At 49.6% G+C, this 17,734-nt stretch overlaps 1 protein-coding gene across 7 annotated transcripts in view; it reads right to left on the bottom strand.

The window, feature by feature from the left end:
• Positions 1 to 943: 943 nt before the first annotated feature.
• The window catches only part of PASD1 (PAS domain containing repressor 1), a 95,979-nt gene continuing 79,188 nt past the window's right edge, over positions 944 to 17,734 (bottom strand). For 6 of the 7 annotated variants that reach the window (XM_075007742.1, XM_075007743.1, XM_075007749.1 and 3 more), the window contains 5 exons: positions 14,960 to 15,169; positions 13,527 to 13,726; positions 11,547 to 11,639; positions 9,665 to 9,875; positions 944 to 6,902 (listed from right to left, as the gene is read on the bottom strand). In XM_075007742.1, coding sequence (XP_074863843.1) covers positions 6,735 to 6,902; positions 9,665 to 9,875; positions 11,547 to 11,639; positions 13,527 to 13,726; positions 14,960 to 15,169 — 882 coding nt within the window. In that variant the 3' untranslated portion in view covers positions 944 to 6,734. Of the gene's footprint in view, positions 6,903 to 8,497; positions 8,759 to 9,664; positions 9,876 to 11,546; positions 11,640 to 13,526; positions 13,727 to 14,959; positions 15,170 to 17,734 lie in introns of those variants that run through there. The other variant, XM_075007744.1, reaches the window with a different exon arrangement.

Here is a 17,734-nt window from a genome sequence, read left to right as displayed (position 1 = left end):
TTTGCAAAAGGCAGCCTGACCCTTTGCAGGAAATCAGAATTGTAGGGGTGCAAAGATTGCAAGGTTCAGGGCCTTAGTGGATGTATTGGAACTTTCCAAAGTTGCTTTCCCAATTGAGAAGGCTGTGCTGTCCATTAGCATTCAGAGAGTATTGTCCCCTCTGGAGCTGAGAAAACCACTCTTTCAATGGCTTGCACAGTGAGGGAGCCAAGTCCCAGACTATTTGGGGTTTAAATACTGTTTCCGCACCTTCAGGAAAACAGGAAGCCGGAGCACAGATGGTATGTCCTCCCTCAGATGAAAAGTCAGGACCCTTTTTCAGTGGCCCTATATTAAAAAAAGCCCCTAATATTGGGACGTGTGGTCACCCTAGAACTCCCAGTGTAGATTTTAGCAGTTATAGGCAGCAGATCCAGTTCAGATTATTTAAGCTCCCTTTTGCACAGTCCTTTCTAAATCAGTAACCAGAATCCTTGACCCATCAGCGGTTGTCAATGGCGATAGGTAGCAGTAGAAACAAGAGAAAGCAGGGAAGGGAAGGAAAGCTGCAGTCAGCAGAGACCAGCTTGCCAAGCCTGGGACTGATTGATCCCAAACTAGGATCTCTACCTTTTAGAATTCTAAAGTTGAGACATGTTAATTTTTCTCTCTACCAGCCCCCCACTGCTCCAGCCCCATCTTCCCAAAGGGATTTCTCTCTCTGCTTTTCTTTCCCAACCAGGAAAGGTCTGGCTTCCGGCTCACCCCCATTCTTGAAGTTTCCTTATGGCTTCAGAGGGGAGCAGGCATGGTCTTGTTGCTTTTGCAGCACGGTTGTGATGTGTGGCCAATTAGATGTGGTCAGCCAGTTGCTGCATTCTGAAGTCACCGCTCAAGGGCCTGATCAGTTCAGCTGGACCGTGCTGTCGCTGCCCAGCAAAGAACACAAGCATCCGTGTAAGAGGTCTTAAAAGTATACTTTTATTTTCTTCCAAAATACTATGTACAATTTTGTTTTTAAAGCTTGTCGAGTTGCAACAGCTCCTCTCCACTGGAGCTGTGCAGAGATGTGGATGCAAGACAACAATAAAACCTAAGGGTCTTTAGAAGACACTTCCTTTTTTTCCATTACAAAATACTTTAACATTTATAAATTGATCTATATTTGACATCATATAAAATAAACTAATATTCATACTCCAGTCTAAGGGTTTTTTACATGGCATATGGTACAATATGTACAAGAGCGTTTCACTATGTTTGTCAAACCAGCCCGGTGATAACCACCAAGGTTTAGCTTATAATGTACAAATATGCTAAAAGTGCAAGACTTGAATTAAAGCTGCCTGTGTTCTGAGAGGTCTGGAATTGTGTGGCCAAACGCGTAGACGTGTATACTGGAAAGCGGGACAAGGCTTATGACTTAAGGTGTTTTGATCTGAGCTGGCGCCAATCTTTGGGTGGCTTCTGCAGCTTTCCTACAGTCCAGTGGCCAGTAACGTGCTCAGTGTCTCGTGATAGTAAGTGCATCCCATGGTGAGTGGACAAGCCCACCTACTTACCCAACCCAGTCGACTACCTGCAATTCCAAACAGGTCACAAAAACACAGGGCGGTGCTAACACATGGAGGTAAACAAATCAAACATAACCTGAATAGGATCGCTTTGTTTGAGCGAGCTCAGGGTCAGCTGCTGAGGTCTGGCTTCAGCATTTACACAGGTTAGGTTTCGGTTGTGGCAACAGGAGCTTGCCTGAGTAAGGACTGAATGAGGAACACCTGAGTAAGGATCTCAACAACGTGGCACGCTCGTGATTGTCTGAACACATTGGGTTAGAGCGGGAGGCGCTTGAAGGCAATAATGGGTGTGATAGATTGGGGGGGGTGGGGAGGGTTGGTAGTAAAGTGCATGTTGTCTTTTTTTGAAAGGCCAATCCAAAAAGAGAGTCCCAAGCCCTGGGTTCTTGGGCCACCATTCAGCTGCTTTTCCTGTCTCGCCCCCAATCTCCCTAGCCACAGGTAGGGGGCCATCCTCACAGCCCTTGTGTCACAGTGCCCAGACAACAGACCTGCAGCTAGCTGGCACATATTGCACAAAGTACACCTATAAGTCACCGCTAGTCGACTGACCAGCCCAGGCTCCATAAGCAGCAATGAGAAGGCAAGTGCATTGATTCCACCTCATCGAGCTATAGCCCAGCGAAAGCACATCTTTTTGTACAGAGCAGAGCCCAGAACCGGTGTCTAGGATCAGTGAGCACGAGCCCCCTGCTGCCTGCAGCACGTCACATTGGACAAGGACAAGCCAGTAACCACAGTACGTACAGTGTTAGGGTGAGAATCCTCCCCCTCCCTGCCACTACCACCAGCCTGGTTTTTTTTTGGGGGGGAGGGGGAAAGCATTGACTTTTTGCACAAGTCGGTTTCCCAGCTTCCCCCTCTCCCTGCCTGCTTTGTTATGTTTATCCTAACAGCTAGGGTGGAGGGGTGAGCGGGGAGAAGGGAGAGTCACACTCATACTTCTTAGAAGAGCCGACTGCTGTTGTCAGGCGATATTTTGGGGTGTCTGAGCAGTGACAGGTCCCTGATGGAGCAGCATGTTAATGTGCTGCTGCTCACTGAGGCTTCCCAGCCCTGGCTGCAGCACATGCTCGAAGCGTCTAAGGTCTGTCTGGGAGCACTTGGAGCCAAAAAGAAGCCCAAACGGAGCTGAAATCGGCGCGGGGTGCGTGTATGCGATTTTGTAACACACACAGCGGAGCACAGGGAGTCACCAGCGTGGCCCCCACCTTCATTTTAGCAAATGCTGCTGAAACAGCCACGGGCTAAGCACTGGAGTAGCTAACAAGACAGTTTCCAGCAGCACTTTTTTGGCTATGGTGCGGCCTCACAACAGGCCGCGCGCACAGCTGCTGTGTTCCCCACAGCCTGAGCACCCAGCTCATTAGCAGAGCGCTCACAGACACCACCAGGTGTCAACGCATGTAATGTTTCTTCTGCCTGTGGATGGATGAAAAAGGAGGGAACCCTGCACAGCACCACACATGCCCATGGAGGGCTATGGGCCAATGCCAGCTATGGCAATATGCCAACCAAACTAGTGGCACAACTGCCTGCAGCCCATGCTTCCTCCAAAGCCCTGGGCCTCACACCTTAGCGCACACCCACACAGGAAGCAGGCTGCAGGCGCATGCTCCGCTGCTCAGCGGAAGGGGCTCGCGCCCATGTGCTGTTAGCTGCCGTTGCTGTAGCATAACACAGCAGTGCTGGGGCTAGAGGGCTGCAAGTCACACCCTGCGCAGCAGCGGTTTAGTTATAGCCCACACACTGGATAGGGAGCCTCTGATGCTGTGGGCCCCAGTGCCAGGCCCCTCTAAGGCAGGCTGTGGGCCTGATAGCCATATTGGGCCACTCATCGGCCACTCCAGGCACACCCTGGTGCGACCATGGGCAGATGTTGTGCCCCTTGTCTTTGCAGCTAAAGGGCAGCATTGTGCCAAGTGGCCATGTTCAGGCTGGCACTGGTTGCTGTGGCACAGCATTTCCTAGCCCTGGGCCCTGCTGGGTCACTACAGGTCAGCCACATGGGGGGGTGGGGTGGGTGAGGGGGGTCCATCATGGAAATGTTCAAGCATAACTCACTGGCAGCTGAGGCAGGGCCATGCAAGCTAAATAGCGCTGTGTTCTCACGCTCAATAATTTAGGGGGTGTGTGTGTGTGTGTAAATCTTTGGTACTTGACCTGCAACACACACCCCCTTCCAACGCCACCCACCTGCCCAGCACCCAGGCCGAAAACTGAGCCAGCCAGAAGACTGGGCATGTTTGGAAATGCCAGTCTATGCATTTACTTCCCTAGTCAGCCAGTGCAGCTGTGGGAGGAGCAGCTGTTTCACTGGTATGCCCCCCGCTACATGATATCCCACCATGACATAGTGGCATCTTGGTCCTAGATCGCCCACTAGGCTATGGAAGCAGCTATAAAATCGTGTCTGGCCCAGCGCCTGCAGTCAGCGTGCGGTGGAGTGCTGCCCTGACACTGAACGGTAGGTGCACCATGCCACATTCTACAGCTGACCCCCACCAGGGTGATGCACCGCCACAGGTGGACTTCAGGCAGGTGGTGGAAGAGCCGTATTGCATGCCCTCGCCATGCTTTGCCTATAAGGGGATGAAAAGCCAGTGAGTGGCCACACACACACACAGAGCAAAGGACCAGGGCTGGTGTGTTCATTGCCTTCAGGGCACGAGTGCTAGAGATGACTGATAAAAGGGTCAGGTTTTAGCATCACCTTGCTAAGGGCTCCACTTTGTGAGCCTCAGCACCCGCCCCGCACCCGCCCCCCGCCCTTGCCTGGCCTACGCAAGGCTGGAGGCTGTATCTCAGTCATTTGAATAGTCCCAGGCTCAAGACTCCATTACACCGTATATCTGGTGACAGTGGTGTAAATCGCCAGTCAGTGGCCCCAATCCAGCCTTACACTAAGGTGCACATAAGTCATTGCATGTGTCAGTTGTACTCAACGGTGCAGACAAACTGGGGTAGTTCTTGGGTACTTGCCTCAAACAGTGAATAAGATCCCACTAATGCCGGCCTCCTCGCTCTCAGTGCACCAGGCAAGGAGCAAACAAATTTAGTGCATGTGTTGCAGCAATCGGCCGGGCACTGAGCTGGCAGCCACTGGGAGCAGGGCGGCAGGGGGGGGCTGATCCAGTCCACTGCATCCCTCGCCTAGGCAAAGCCATGCACCTGGCTTAACACACTAGGCACTGAGTACCCTCAGCAGGCCCTTCCATGGCCAGCATCTTCAACACCCAGCAGCCCTGTTGTGAGCGTGGCCAGCGCCCAAACACGTCGCGCTGGGGCTGGGCACTAACAGTCACCTGAAATGGTTTTTAGCCCAGACTGCTGACTGGCCGCAGCAGCCCCCAAAGTCACTGAGGTGCCACGCTGTGCCCCTAGAAATACTGCTGTGGCCCAGGGCTGCTCTACAGCCAAGGGGGCAGATGGGCAGTGCTACCACCCCGCCATTGAGCTGGCATGTCCATGGTACCCCAGCTCTACAGCGGGGCGCTCAGTTTAGCAGCCATATGGTGCCTCCCAGTCAACTCGTCCGATCACATTTTGAGCATAGGTGTAATGCGTTGACCTGCCGCCAGCCTCATCTGGTTCATTGACTAGAAGATGGCATACAAATACCATGGGGGGGGGGGGGGCAAAAAAAATCACCTCGACAGCAGAGTGCTTAGGCATGGTAGAGGTGAGCCAATACCCTTTCTGTAAACTCTATTTCCAGCGCCAGCCAAAACACTACCACTTTGCCATGTGTTTTCTTGAAGACAGTCACCAAGCACAGCCTCAGAAACCTTGTGTTAACGGCATAAGTCGTCTTCGGCAGTTGGGCTCAAGCAGCACCCATAATTTAACACGCAGTTACTAAAAAATAAAGTCTCTAAAACTTAAATACTCATTTTCCTTTGGAAAGACACAACCAGTACGAACACTGTACAATACACCCGCTGAGGAACAGACCTTTTTTTCCAGGTCATAAGTATAAACATATAGTTAAAAAGAGACAATTTACAAAAATACAATTTATTGCTAAACCTCTGGGCTTGGAATTTCACTTGTGTCAGCATTAGTAGAAATTTCAGCTTTGCCCAATTGAAACGTGACCTAGCAAAACCACAAAGTTTGCCTTTGTCTGATTTTCAGGTGTAAGGAACCACGTCCCTCAAGGTCCTTTGGGAAATGTAAGGACGCCTTGCCTGTGCACCCTGAAAATACCTAGCTACTTTGGGAGTAAAAGCATATAAATTTATCTACACTTTTTTAACCAAAATGACGCACGTATCCGATTAATGGTGACATGAACTGGTACAAGCAACAGTAAGAAATTTAGGCAAGAGCGGTGTCACAGAAATTAGCAGCATTATCCAATCATCTGAAAAACAAATTATGGAACTGAGGTATAGGAGAAAAGGAAAACAAAATCCACACTTAACCAACTACAACCAAACAAGTTATGTACATGGTAATTCAATGGGAGCCGGCTGATTCTTACAGTTTTGTGTGTTCCAAACACTGGTCTTAAGTTCACAGTGAATTTCAGCAAAATTGAAAAGGATTAACAATATGCTGCATTGAAAAGATTTGCTCTGTTGCAAAGCTTTCTATGCACGGACCTGATGGGTACCACATCTGCAGCTAGAAGTTCCTAGTGCAGGCCAAAGGAATTGCTATGCTGGACGATGTAAGGGCATATGGCTTAGTGCCCAGTAACCACAGCCACACAGGACTGAATTCTTCTGTGATCATTTTCCTACCCAAGTCAACCATTTTGAGCAACGTCACCTTTACCGATTAGCGTTGGCAGGCTGGAGTTTCAAAACTGATTCCTACTACCCTGATTTCAGCCTCCACACGCTTTTAGCACTCACTAGCCCCTCTTGGCAGGGTGTATGCAAACAGGAGTGCAAGCTGCTCACTGTATTTAATCAAACGGTCCTGTTGCTGAGTCCTGACTTAGCTTTGATACTGTCGCAGTGCAGCATCCAGGACTGAATCCACATAAATGGTAATCAACAAGGCACCTCTACAGTGAGCCTGTTGGGACTTTCCTCTATTCTGTCATGTATCCCTCTGGGCTAAACCGCACTCCTCCAGTGCAGGAGCAGGGCCTTTGCTTCTCGTGTCGTCCACGTGCGACACCGCCACACAGCAGCTGCAACTCACCATCTCTTCATGGCCTGGCTCTCATGGCAGCTGCATTTCAGGCAGGTCCTGTAAGTTGCAGGACTGACCCTGCAGCTGGTGGCGTTGTTGCGGCCGGAGGAAGTAGCCCATGGTATTCTGCTGTGGTATATGTGATGGCTGGAAACCACGCTGCGTCTGACTCCCCTGCACTGACTCAGGGGCTTGCATCTGTACAGAGGAAATGGGATATAATCAGATGTGTCTAGCACAGTGTGCTGGAAAGCTGAGGCTGATTCTGGAAGAGGCTGCCAAAGAAAAAGGCAGTCCAAGTCTAGGAACCAAATACAGACTCTCTTCTTTTACCCTCAAGGGCCTCACTTTTCGTATGGAAACTCAGGCTAGAGGCCAAATTTATTTTCATTCCTTAAGCCTCAGACAATCAAGTAGCCAATCAGTGGGGTGTCGTAACATTGCTAAACTCACACGGATGTACATGGGAAGGCTCCCATCTGGGTGACTGCACCATTCAACGATATGGCAGGTTGAACCCCGCTAATCTAGCACTCACTCGTCTGGTTGTGTTCATGGTCTGGCATTGTCTTAGTTTGCTGGGTGGAAGCGTTGGTGATGCTGCTGACAATATTGATCTGTGGTTTGGCAAATTCTCTGGTTCGGCACTGGTCAGGTCCTGAGGGCGCCGGATGAGTGAAGTTTGACTTGTGCGACAGTCTCGAAGTAGCCACAGCACTTGCCTCACCTCCTCGCAGGAGGCACAATGGCTGGAAAAATCCACACCATGACAGCGCCAGGAGACAGCCTGTCCATACACAGTGGCTCAGCTGGGTTCGTGGGATGCAGCCTCACTGCAGCACAGCCAACCCTCAGGAGGCTCACAGTGGTGTTAAAGGCCGATATCACAATGTTCAGCAAGTCACCGCTTTGCAAGCCTATACCCAGCCCCACAGCGTGACACACAAATGGGTCATGTACCCTGTGAGCTGAGTACTTTGGCGGCTGCTTGGGGACATGTCAGGCGCCACGCAGGTGATCAGTACAGCACCTACGGCTGCCCACAGCCGGCAGCGCACGTGTGTGTGTGTCTCTGGGTAGTGCACATCCGCACATACCTCAGTGCACATAGCAAAATTTATTCCACACATGGGGTGGGGAAAAAGTTAGCCGGAACCTGGTCATGGAAAATAGATGTGGGCGCTGATTGGCAATGCACCCAAGAGGCCTGAGGGTGAGGCAACTGTTGACTTAGGCCATGTCACTTGACCTCTTACTTGCTCCATTTTGATGCCTTTAGGAACTGGTGCTACAACCCTGACCGTACCCACGTGCTGTGAGGATGCCTTAATGAGGTACCCCCTGTAAAGCAATGTGCCTGTGCTGACTTGGTCTTATTCTGCACCTTGATGAGAGGCTTACACAATCTCTACTTTAAACACCAGGATGCTGATGAAACACGTTGGGATATGCTAATGAGGTGCTGCAATGAATATGCAGCACCTCATTAGCATAATGGCAGCTGCTTTCGATCATGCGTGGCTCAGCTACATGGGGTCCTTTTTGAAAGGCCCCCGCAGACATCGAAATCCCCTTATTCCTAGTTGGTTATAAGGGGATTTCGAAGTGTGCAGGGTCCTTCTGAAAAGGATCCCATATAGCCGACCTGCGCACGATCAAAAGCACATCTTCTGAAGTGCCACAGCTGCCATTATGCTAATGAGGTGCTGCATATTCATTGCAGTGACTCATTAGCATATCCCAATGTGTCTCAGTAGCAGCCCCCTTTTGAAAGAGGGGTTCTAGTGTAGACATAGCCCAGGTCTGTAGTATAGCTACTTCCAGCTGCATCTGCTCTCTTTCTGTTTCAGTGCTACGTTTCTCCTTTGACCTTTTGGCTTTTGTAAGCCCACTCCGTTTTGGCGAGACTGAAAACTATTTTTAATCCACCTGGGTGATTCTGTCCATTAACTATTTTACCAGTTGGGCAGAGTCCTTATTTTTAAAAATCAGGCATGTCTTGGCAGGCTGGCTTGGCGGCCGGCTTCACTCTTTGAAAGAAGAGCAGCGTGTGGCTGTTTTTTTCAAAACAAAACATAACAAAACAAAACGATCAACCACATGGTTTGCTCAGATAATTACTCTGGCACATGGAGAATAATTTGCAAAAGAGCTCCAGATCTGGCAGCTCCCAGGGTTTAACAATTCCAGGCAGATTTCCCCAAAAACTCCATGCACTGGGCGCCGAGCTCCATTTGAAAATCTATCTGCTTATTATGGTGCCTGAGAGTTGAATTCTTCTGAAAACAGAGTTTTAAGGGTGCTGATCATGGCCAAAGTGGACAGTCTCTGCACCAAAGGATGAATAGACATAAATCTGTATCAGGAACCGGCCTACACATAAACCTCAGGGGAACACTTTAGCTGCCCTGGACATTCAATAAAGGATTTGTAAGTCACCATTCCCCTGCAAAAGGATTTTTCCCACAAGTTTACAGAGGGAGGTATCTGGAGTGGAATTCATTTGCACATTTGACACATTTAACCTGGGGCTTAACAGAGATCCCAGTGATCTTATGCACAACAAGGGCAATTCCCCCACCTTTGAGATTCGCAGGAATGGCCCCTATCCCACTTAATTTGATTCTTCCACTGGTCCTATTAATGACAGGTGACTCCCCTATTTTCCCCCCCTCCTCCTTCCGCCCGCCCCCCCCATAAACCCTGGATTCTTATTACCTGCTCCAATCTGATGAAGTGGCTCTTCCCCCCAAAAGCTCATTACCGAATAAATAAATTTGTGTTAGTCTTTACAGGGCTATTTGATTTTTGAAACTGTTGGCCCTACAGGGCAGACAATCTGTGTACAGGTACGGTGAGGCTGGGGTCATATAAGTCAATAAAACAGATTCAAGTCAAGTTAGAGCCACTCCTTCTAATCTGTGTCATTGACACTTACGAACCCCGCCCAAGTACAATACCTGCAGGTAGAAATGATGCTGCTGCACCTGCTGGTGAGGTGGCCATTGGTTTAGGTGAACTGGAAGGTGTGTCTGGTGGGAAGTGAAGTTGGCCTGTGGAATCATCACCGAAGGAGTAAGTACAGGCGAGGGATCAGGAGCCCTGACTGTGCTACATGTAATTGGCTGCATCTGCAGTGGGGGAAGCAGCATCTGCTGTTCCGGAACAAATCTGTAAATAGGAGGAAAATAAAACACTGATGGGAGGTAAACAATGAACCAGCATGAAAATGAAATGTGGGGGAAGTGTGGGGGAAATGTGGGGGAAGTGTGGGGAAAGTGTGGGGGAAATGTGGGGGAAGTGTGGGGAAAGTGTGGGGAAAGTGTGGGGGAAATGTGGGGGAAGTGTGGGGGAAGTGTGGGGTAAGTGTGGGGGAAGTGTGGGGAAAGTGTGGGGGAAATGTGGGGGAAGTGTGGGGGGAAGTGTGGGGGAAGTGTGGGGAAAGTGTGGGGGAAGTGTGCTGATGCAAACAAAGCAAAATGTAGCCAGCTGAACCAAACACACTCTGGCAAAAGGGTCCGGGAAACCTAATAGACTGGCTGCAAAATCTCCTGTGTCCGTTAGCCGTACAATGAAGTGGAATGTCATATTGGAATTCTACCAGGGAGGACAAGATCTGGAGATGCTGAAGGCTCTGCTGCAAGATTTTGCCCCTTCCCCCTCACCATGTGAGTCTTGTGGCTTGGCCAGTTTAAATGACAGCTCCATTGATTCGTAGAGTCCAAGGCCAGAAGGGAACAAACTGATCATCTGCCCTGACCTCCTGGGTAGCACAGGCCTGAGAACCGCCCAAAATAATCCCCAGAGCAGATCTATTAGGGAAACATCCAATTTTGATGGTAAAGTTGTCAGGGATAGAAAGTCCACCACGATGACCAAATTGTTCCAATAGTTATTTATTCTCACCATTAGATATGTGTACATATTTCCTGTGTGAGTTTGTCTACCTCTCAACTCGCAGCCATTGGATTCTCATACCTGTCTCTGCTAGATGCAACAGCCAACTATTAAATATTTTCCCCCATGTAAATACTTACTGTCATCAAGTTACTCCTTCCACTTCTCTTCATTAAGCTACTTAGACTCAACTCTTTGATCATTGAAACAACAATGAAACAATGGCAACATCTGTTGGCATATTTAGATTTTTAAAGTCTTTGGAGCAGGGACCAACACTGTTTTATGTTTGTACAGCGCCTAGCACAACAGGGGAGGGATCTCTGGGTGGAACAACAACAGAAATAAGGTGATTAATACTAAACTTCTGCACCAGCACCACTCTGAAAGGTGGGCAGCTGTGTTAACATGAACTGGTTAGCATACGAGAACACAGCGAAATGTTTATCTCCCCCCATAGGAAGTAAGGCTGCTTTTCTTTCCCTGGTACAGTCAGGTGCAGCTGGACAGGGGATGACTTTTATTTCCCATGTAAATATCCTAACATTTTTTCATTCCTGTCAAAAACTGAATTTTGGGGAGACTGGTGAAAAACCAAAATCTGAACATTTTCAGCTTTGTGAAGCTGAATGTGAAAAACAGTTGCCAAAATGTCAGATTTTTTTTCAACAAAAACCTGAAAAATTTGGATGAGAACTGATATTTCTTTGGCAAATATTCTATTTTGTGGAAGAGATGTTTTCCATTAAAAATGCCAATCTGCTTTTTCTTCAGCCAGCTCTAGTTCTTCTCTCTTTACCACCAAATTTCTTCTCTGGTGACCAACATTTGTGATCATTTTCATGACCCTAAAAGCACTCCGATAAGAGCTTGCCTACGTACACAGCCTCTGACGAGAAACTTCACTGTTGAGATACTGTACAATAGTCACAGAGAAAAACTTACTTTGCTTGCTGTCTGCCTGCGCTGTTTTGTGATGACTGATTACTGCCATTAGCACTGGGCATCAAGGCTTGGACAGGCTGATCTAACAACATTCTGTGGAAGAATGACAACATGGCACAGTCAGAAAAGGCATTTGTTTTTTTCCGGCGTTCAGATTCTGCACAGTCAATCTTTCGTACCCAACTCCCATAAAAGCTGTGCAAAAACACTCAAACCTTCACTAATTCAGTCCGTCAAAGATTATGGACGGACCATTCTATCATCTGCTCCAAAGAGACTCCAGATCTGAGTTAAACAGCCAGGTCTTTCCAATCACAAATGTTTAGTTGAAATTCTTGACATTATAATGTCCTACCCTCGTGCAAATTAAAGAACCTGTTCTTCCTTTTGACAGTCCAGGTTGTACCTCTAAAGACCATCATTCTCTGGTCCAGCAGGACCACTGATGTTCCTGAATGAGAGAGCCCCAGTCCGGACCCAGTGGCAGCAGGGCCAGAACCAGTGTCTGGCAGCCCAGCTGGGGCAGAGCTGCAGCCGATGGAGGTGACACCAGCAGCATGGGGCCACAGCCAACAGCCCCGAGGCCAGGACTGGTGGTATGAGAGCTGGCGGGGGCTGCAATCAGGGCTGGTGGCAAGGGACTTCTCTTGGTCTGGCAAATCCCCTTGTTTGGGACCTGTCAGGTCCTGAGGGTGCTGGACCAGGGATGTCCCACCTGTAAGACACATTTGGCTGTTAAACTCCCCACGGAAGAGTTGCAGGTGTCTTACAATACTCATCAAAAGCCAAAGTGTCTGCGTGCTTGCTGAGGGCGCCGGCTTGGGTGGTGATGGGGCTAAATTTGGAACATTCCAGCCTGGATTACATGGGCGTTTGACCTTAGCATGGGTAATGATCTAAAACAGCAAAAGGCAGCCAAAAATACGGCATGGGCAATGTGAGTGGCCCTCCTCTACCTCCGTGGGCCGCACAGCCTGCAAGCTGCCCACCACTGAGCGAAAACGTGTCACAGGCAGAAAGGGCTGCAACCTACTTTTTTTTTTAAAGGGCCCAATCCTGAAAGCACTTTTTAAAGAGCCTGATCCTGAGAGAGCCCTTTACTATCCAACCTCAGCTGCGATTTCGGCATGTGGAGGCCTGGCAGGACTCCATTGAAAATGGCTGTTTGTGGGGGTTCTGTCCCGGCAGGAGAAAGGATATTCCAGAGGTCCTGGGCAACTAAGAGAAAACTATGGGAAGTGCTAGTTTTGCCTCTTTATTCCCCTGACAACAGCTATTCAGCTCCTTCTGACCAAAGCAGGACATATGGTACCACCGGTGCCTGAAAAGCTGTTACGTTACATGGGAAACATATGGGAGCAGCAAGGGAAGAAAAGGCTTCAGGCCTCCACGGTGAAGCGAACACAATATGCCAAGCAGGTATTAAAACCCCTGCTCAATGGATTTCAATATCTGTCTCCATGAGAAGGAACCTTCCTGGTTGACACGTGCTGGAGGCATTCGTAAGGCATTCAGAGCGTCTGACTTGTGGACTGAAAGTCTAGACTTCACTGCTGCCAGCATGGGCAGCAGATGAATGCCGAGCTGGGGAAGGCAAACCCCAGCCCCGCCCTTTCTGCCCAAGGCCCCGCCCCTTCCGCCCAAGGCCCCGCCCCAGGCCCCTTCCACAACCACTCCCCCCCAGTGGAGTCAAGCCTAGCCCCAACCCCAGATTGTTGCCCCCAGACCCCTTGATCTCACTCATCCCAGTGAATGCTGCACCGCCACACTTCCTGGCCTGCTGGAGCACCTAATGGCCAGAGATCTGGGCTGCTGTGCTGTGGGCCCAGCCCTCCCAGGTGGCAGGAGCCTGGGCAGTTTTGGGAAGGCAATGCCTTCCCTGGCCTACGTTACTCACCACCCCTGCTGCCCGGCCTTGTGCACGGCAGTGTTTTCCTCCCACTCAGCCCTCACCAGGGTCCGCCCCGGGCGCATTCTCACCTTAAACTCCGATCTTGGCTGTAGTCCGATGGCTGTTGCCTTTCACGCATGTCGGCTGGCAGCTGAGCAGACACAGTGATGGGGTGCGCGGGGGAAAACACCATGGGGCTGTTGTAAAGGGGCATTGAAATGCTTGTCTGCACTGGCAAACCCGTTGGCTGTGCCTGGCTCCCTCTCATCAGCTGCTGCTGCGGCTGCACCTGAGACAACCACAGATGGCCCTTATTAGACAAATCAATTCCCTGGCCATACCTGTCACGTACAGTTAGGAGGCAGAGTATGTGAGAATGACTCTGCCTGCTCCCTGAACACAGAGCACACAGCAGCATCCCTCTAATTTTTCCATCCATGGGCAGAATAAATTTTGTTACGTGCATGAAAGCACGTGTGGATGTGCACCACCAGGAAAACACGCTACCCAAAATGGGTGGCTGTGGGGCCTCTGCTAATCAGCTGGGCAGCACCTGAATCTCTCCTGGGCTGATCCTCAAGTGCTCAGCTTACAGGGAGGCCTGGCTGGAGACTAAGTTGCCTTTCCAAAATCAGAATATAACAGAAGGGAAAGAGCACCACAGGTTGGATGGACAGGAGGAGCCGTTAGTGTGAAAATCTGACAGAAAAATCTGGAGGCCGCACATGAATGGATTCTTGTGCTGCTTCTAAGAATACATCTTTTTTCCCAGAGACTATGTCTACACGAGGCAAAGTGAGTTGACTACAGATATGCAATTCTAGCTACAGCAATTGCGTAGCTAAAATTGATGTATCTGCGCTCGGCTAACTTGTCTATCTATACTGGGGAAGGTCGACAGGAACGTTTCTCCTGTTGGCCTCCATTACTCCTCACGGTTCATGAGGAGTCCAGGGGTCGACAGCGACCCCTGAGAGGTCAATTTCACACATCCACCTAGATGCATGAAATTGAACTCCAGAAGATCAACCATGAGCACGTCAATCTTCTGGGGTAGTGTAGACGTAGCCTTGGTTAGAGCAGAGTAACTCTCATTTGTTACTCTGAAGTACTTCAGATATGCTCTGCTCTAACTGAGAGAGAACTGGAATAGATCTCTGATGTGACTCCACTCACTTCAACAGGATTCCACCAGGAATGATTTTGGTCCCGCTCAATCTAACACATTGAGGCCATGAAATCTGCAGAGTGATGTCACCTACACTGATCACCTGAAACAAAGTAACATCTTAAAGCTGTCTAAGTGATGACCTTCGCTCTGACTACACCATGAAATCTAGCTCAAAAGGCAAGAGAAGAATTCTGCTCATTAGTTAAGGTAAAAAGCCCAGAATTGCAGTAAAGTCAGGTGGCGCTGCCCAAGGGACAGATCTGTCCTTAAATAAGTTGACATGCAGTAATTACAAGAGCCATTGATAATGAACATTTAATTCCTATTGAAGAAAAATAAGATATTAGCCACCTGGGAGGAAGTGACAGAAGGTTCACTGAGGAATTGATGTGGTGACGGTAAAGGTGGGACACTGTAGGGTTTGGATCCCATAAGGCCTTGCTGCTGAGACTTCTTGGCTGTGGTCTGCCTGGTCACCCCAGGCTGCTGTTGTGAAGGCCTTCTTGGGCTTAGTTGTTGTACACTGTTAAAGACTAAGGGCATAGGCTGTTGCATCAACATCTGTAGGAAAGAGACACATAAGCTGGTACAGCAGTTTACGCATTTAATTTTTGAATGCACCTACCTGACTACGCCACAGTGAGTGCTAATGCAAAATACAATATTACTAGTGCAAAAGACATTGTTCCCAAGGTCTATTAACTAGACATGCTAACATGAATTGTAGAGGATTCCCTACTTCCAAGAAAACAAGACCCTTTGCCATGGCTTAGCAATGTGGAATTGAAATACAGGCAGTTCCACCTCTAGTTCACTAGTTCTAAGTTGAGAAAAACTGAAAGCCACTGAAATCTCATGGCTTTTGCAAAACAATCAGAACCTGCAATCCAGAGGGTGATTTGTGGGCGCCCATAGCACAAAACTTATCACTGGGGGACCAGAGACGGACAAGAGCAGGGGTGGGGAACCCCTGGCCCGAGCCTGGATCCTGGTCTGCATCTTGTCTGGATGCAGGCCCCGAGGCTCGGGGCTCCCCTCCATAGCATCCAGTCCATGGTGGGGTTGGAGATGTGGCGCCCCAAGCCTCGGGGGCCGGATCCAGGCAAACTGGGGCCGAATCCTGACTGTGAGCTCTGCCAGGGGCTGGCGAGTAGGAACTGTCTCTGGGCTCTGCTGCTGGTTGCTGCTGTTCCCCCCAGCTGGACGGAGGGGGAGGGGAAGCAGCAACAGCCTCAGCAACCTGCTTGGAGGCTTTATACCGCTGCTCTGATTGGCTGGAATTCCAGTCAATCAGAATAGCAGCAGGCGGTGCCTGGAAGCAGAGGGACAGGGAGCAGAGCTGCACCCCTGTCACCTGACCTTGCACCCCTCGACTGATCCCTCCCATCCAGACACCCAGTCCCACCCTCTTCTTGCACCCTTCCTCCCTCCCACTCCCACCCCCACCCTGACCCCTCCCAACAAGACCCTGAACCCCAAACCTTCCACCCCCATCCTGCCCAGACCCCACATCCCTCTTCAGCACTCCCCCCGCCCCCAGACTCCCCACCCACTCCCTGATCCTGCCCCCTCCCTCCCAGGCCCTTCATCCTGACTCCCACCCCTCCTTCTACAAGCACACACCCCAAACCCCCTGGCACCTTTCCTTCCACGTTGACCTACTCCTTCCCCTGCCCCCGCCCCCCCCCAGACCCCTGGTGGCCCCCATTACAACCGGGAACCACATCAGTGAGGCGGGGCTTACATTTGTGTGGCCCTGACTGAAAAGGTTCCCTGCCCCACCCCTGCCATAGTCCGTTGCCAGTCCAGCGGCTCCCACATCACCCAGCCCACGCTGAGAGACAGCAGGGTCTTCTCACAGCAGGCTGAGGAATGCTGGAGCTGAGTGGGGGAAGGGCCGGGGCTTGGCCTAGACTTAGTTAGCGTCACTGGAATCGGGTGGGATGATTCGCACGACTGAAACGTCAGAATGTATTTCGGAGGAGTTGGGCGGGCAAAAGGCTGGCTAGACCGGGCAAGGCCGTCAGGAAAGTGGCACTCTGCCAAAAATGGTATTACCCGTGCCTCAGTCACTGAGAGCTTGAACAGAAATGACCTTATAGGCTTATGGAGCGATGCCCTAACAGATAACGCACAAGATGGGCTATCGATTGCTGTCTGCTGCAGGCCAACAAATCACGTGAGGGAACTAGGTATAATCTGACAGAAAAGCAGCTGCATGGTTATTTCAATACAAGTGACGTACGCGGCAGGCTGCATGCTGCCAGGCCTAAAGCATCCTTGGCATTCTCAACTATTACAGATGATATTTCTTAACTAATGCATGGTGTAGCCAACATGGGGGGCTTTTTATTAGACCCTAATAGCAGAGCTAAGGGCTATAAGGAGTTTTATCAAATATGTTAGACACAAAATAGATCCTGTTAATGGCCTGGCTGCATTACAGGATGGAAACAGTAGAATTATCAATGATGGCAGATATACCTGGCATTGCTTAGGTCCTTAACTGCAGTAATATTTTTAAGCTCTGGGGCTGGTGTGCTTTCCACTTGGGTGGCCCCTGACTGATGTATCTATCGGCCTATATGAATAGTAACAGACAGGAAGCCGTGCTAGTCTATACACTACCAAAACAAAAAAGCAGTCAAGTAGCACTTTAAAGACTAGCAAAATAGTTTATTGGGTGAGCTTTCGTGGGACAGACCCACTTCTTCAGACCATAGCCAGACCAGAACAGACTCAATATTTAAGGCACAGAGAACCAAAAACAGCAAGCAAGGAGGACAAATCAGAAAAAGATAATCAAGGTGAGCAAATCAGAGAGTGGAGGGGTGGCAGGGGAGGTCAAGAATTAGATTAAGCCAAGTATGCAAAAGAGTTAGTGTCCAAAGGCCCACATAGCAGTACTTTAAATCATATCCACAGTTTAACAGCCATCTCATGAGGTGGTCCTGAAGAACTTTTTAATTTATTTATTTTTATATTTTTTGTGTACGTGAGGAATTGGCTAGAAATAAAATCCCTTTATCATGTTAATTATATCTTGATTGGTTCATTGATTAATTTGGGGAAGGACAGGAGGTGTAAACATTAAGTTCACTTTCAGGGGAGGTGTGAGAGCAAGAA

This window comes from Carettochelys insculpta, chromosome 13, assembly GCF_033958435.1.
Source record: "Carettochelys insculpta isolate YL-2023 chromosome 13, ASM3395843v1, whole genome shotgun sequence".
Classification (NCBI taxonomy): domain Eukaryota; kingdom Metazoa; phylum Chordata; order Testudines; family Carettochelyidae; genus Carettochelys; species Carettochelys insculpta.
This window is presented reverse-complemented; position numbering and strand designations above follow the sequence as displayed.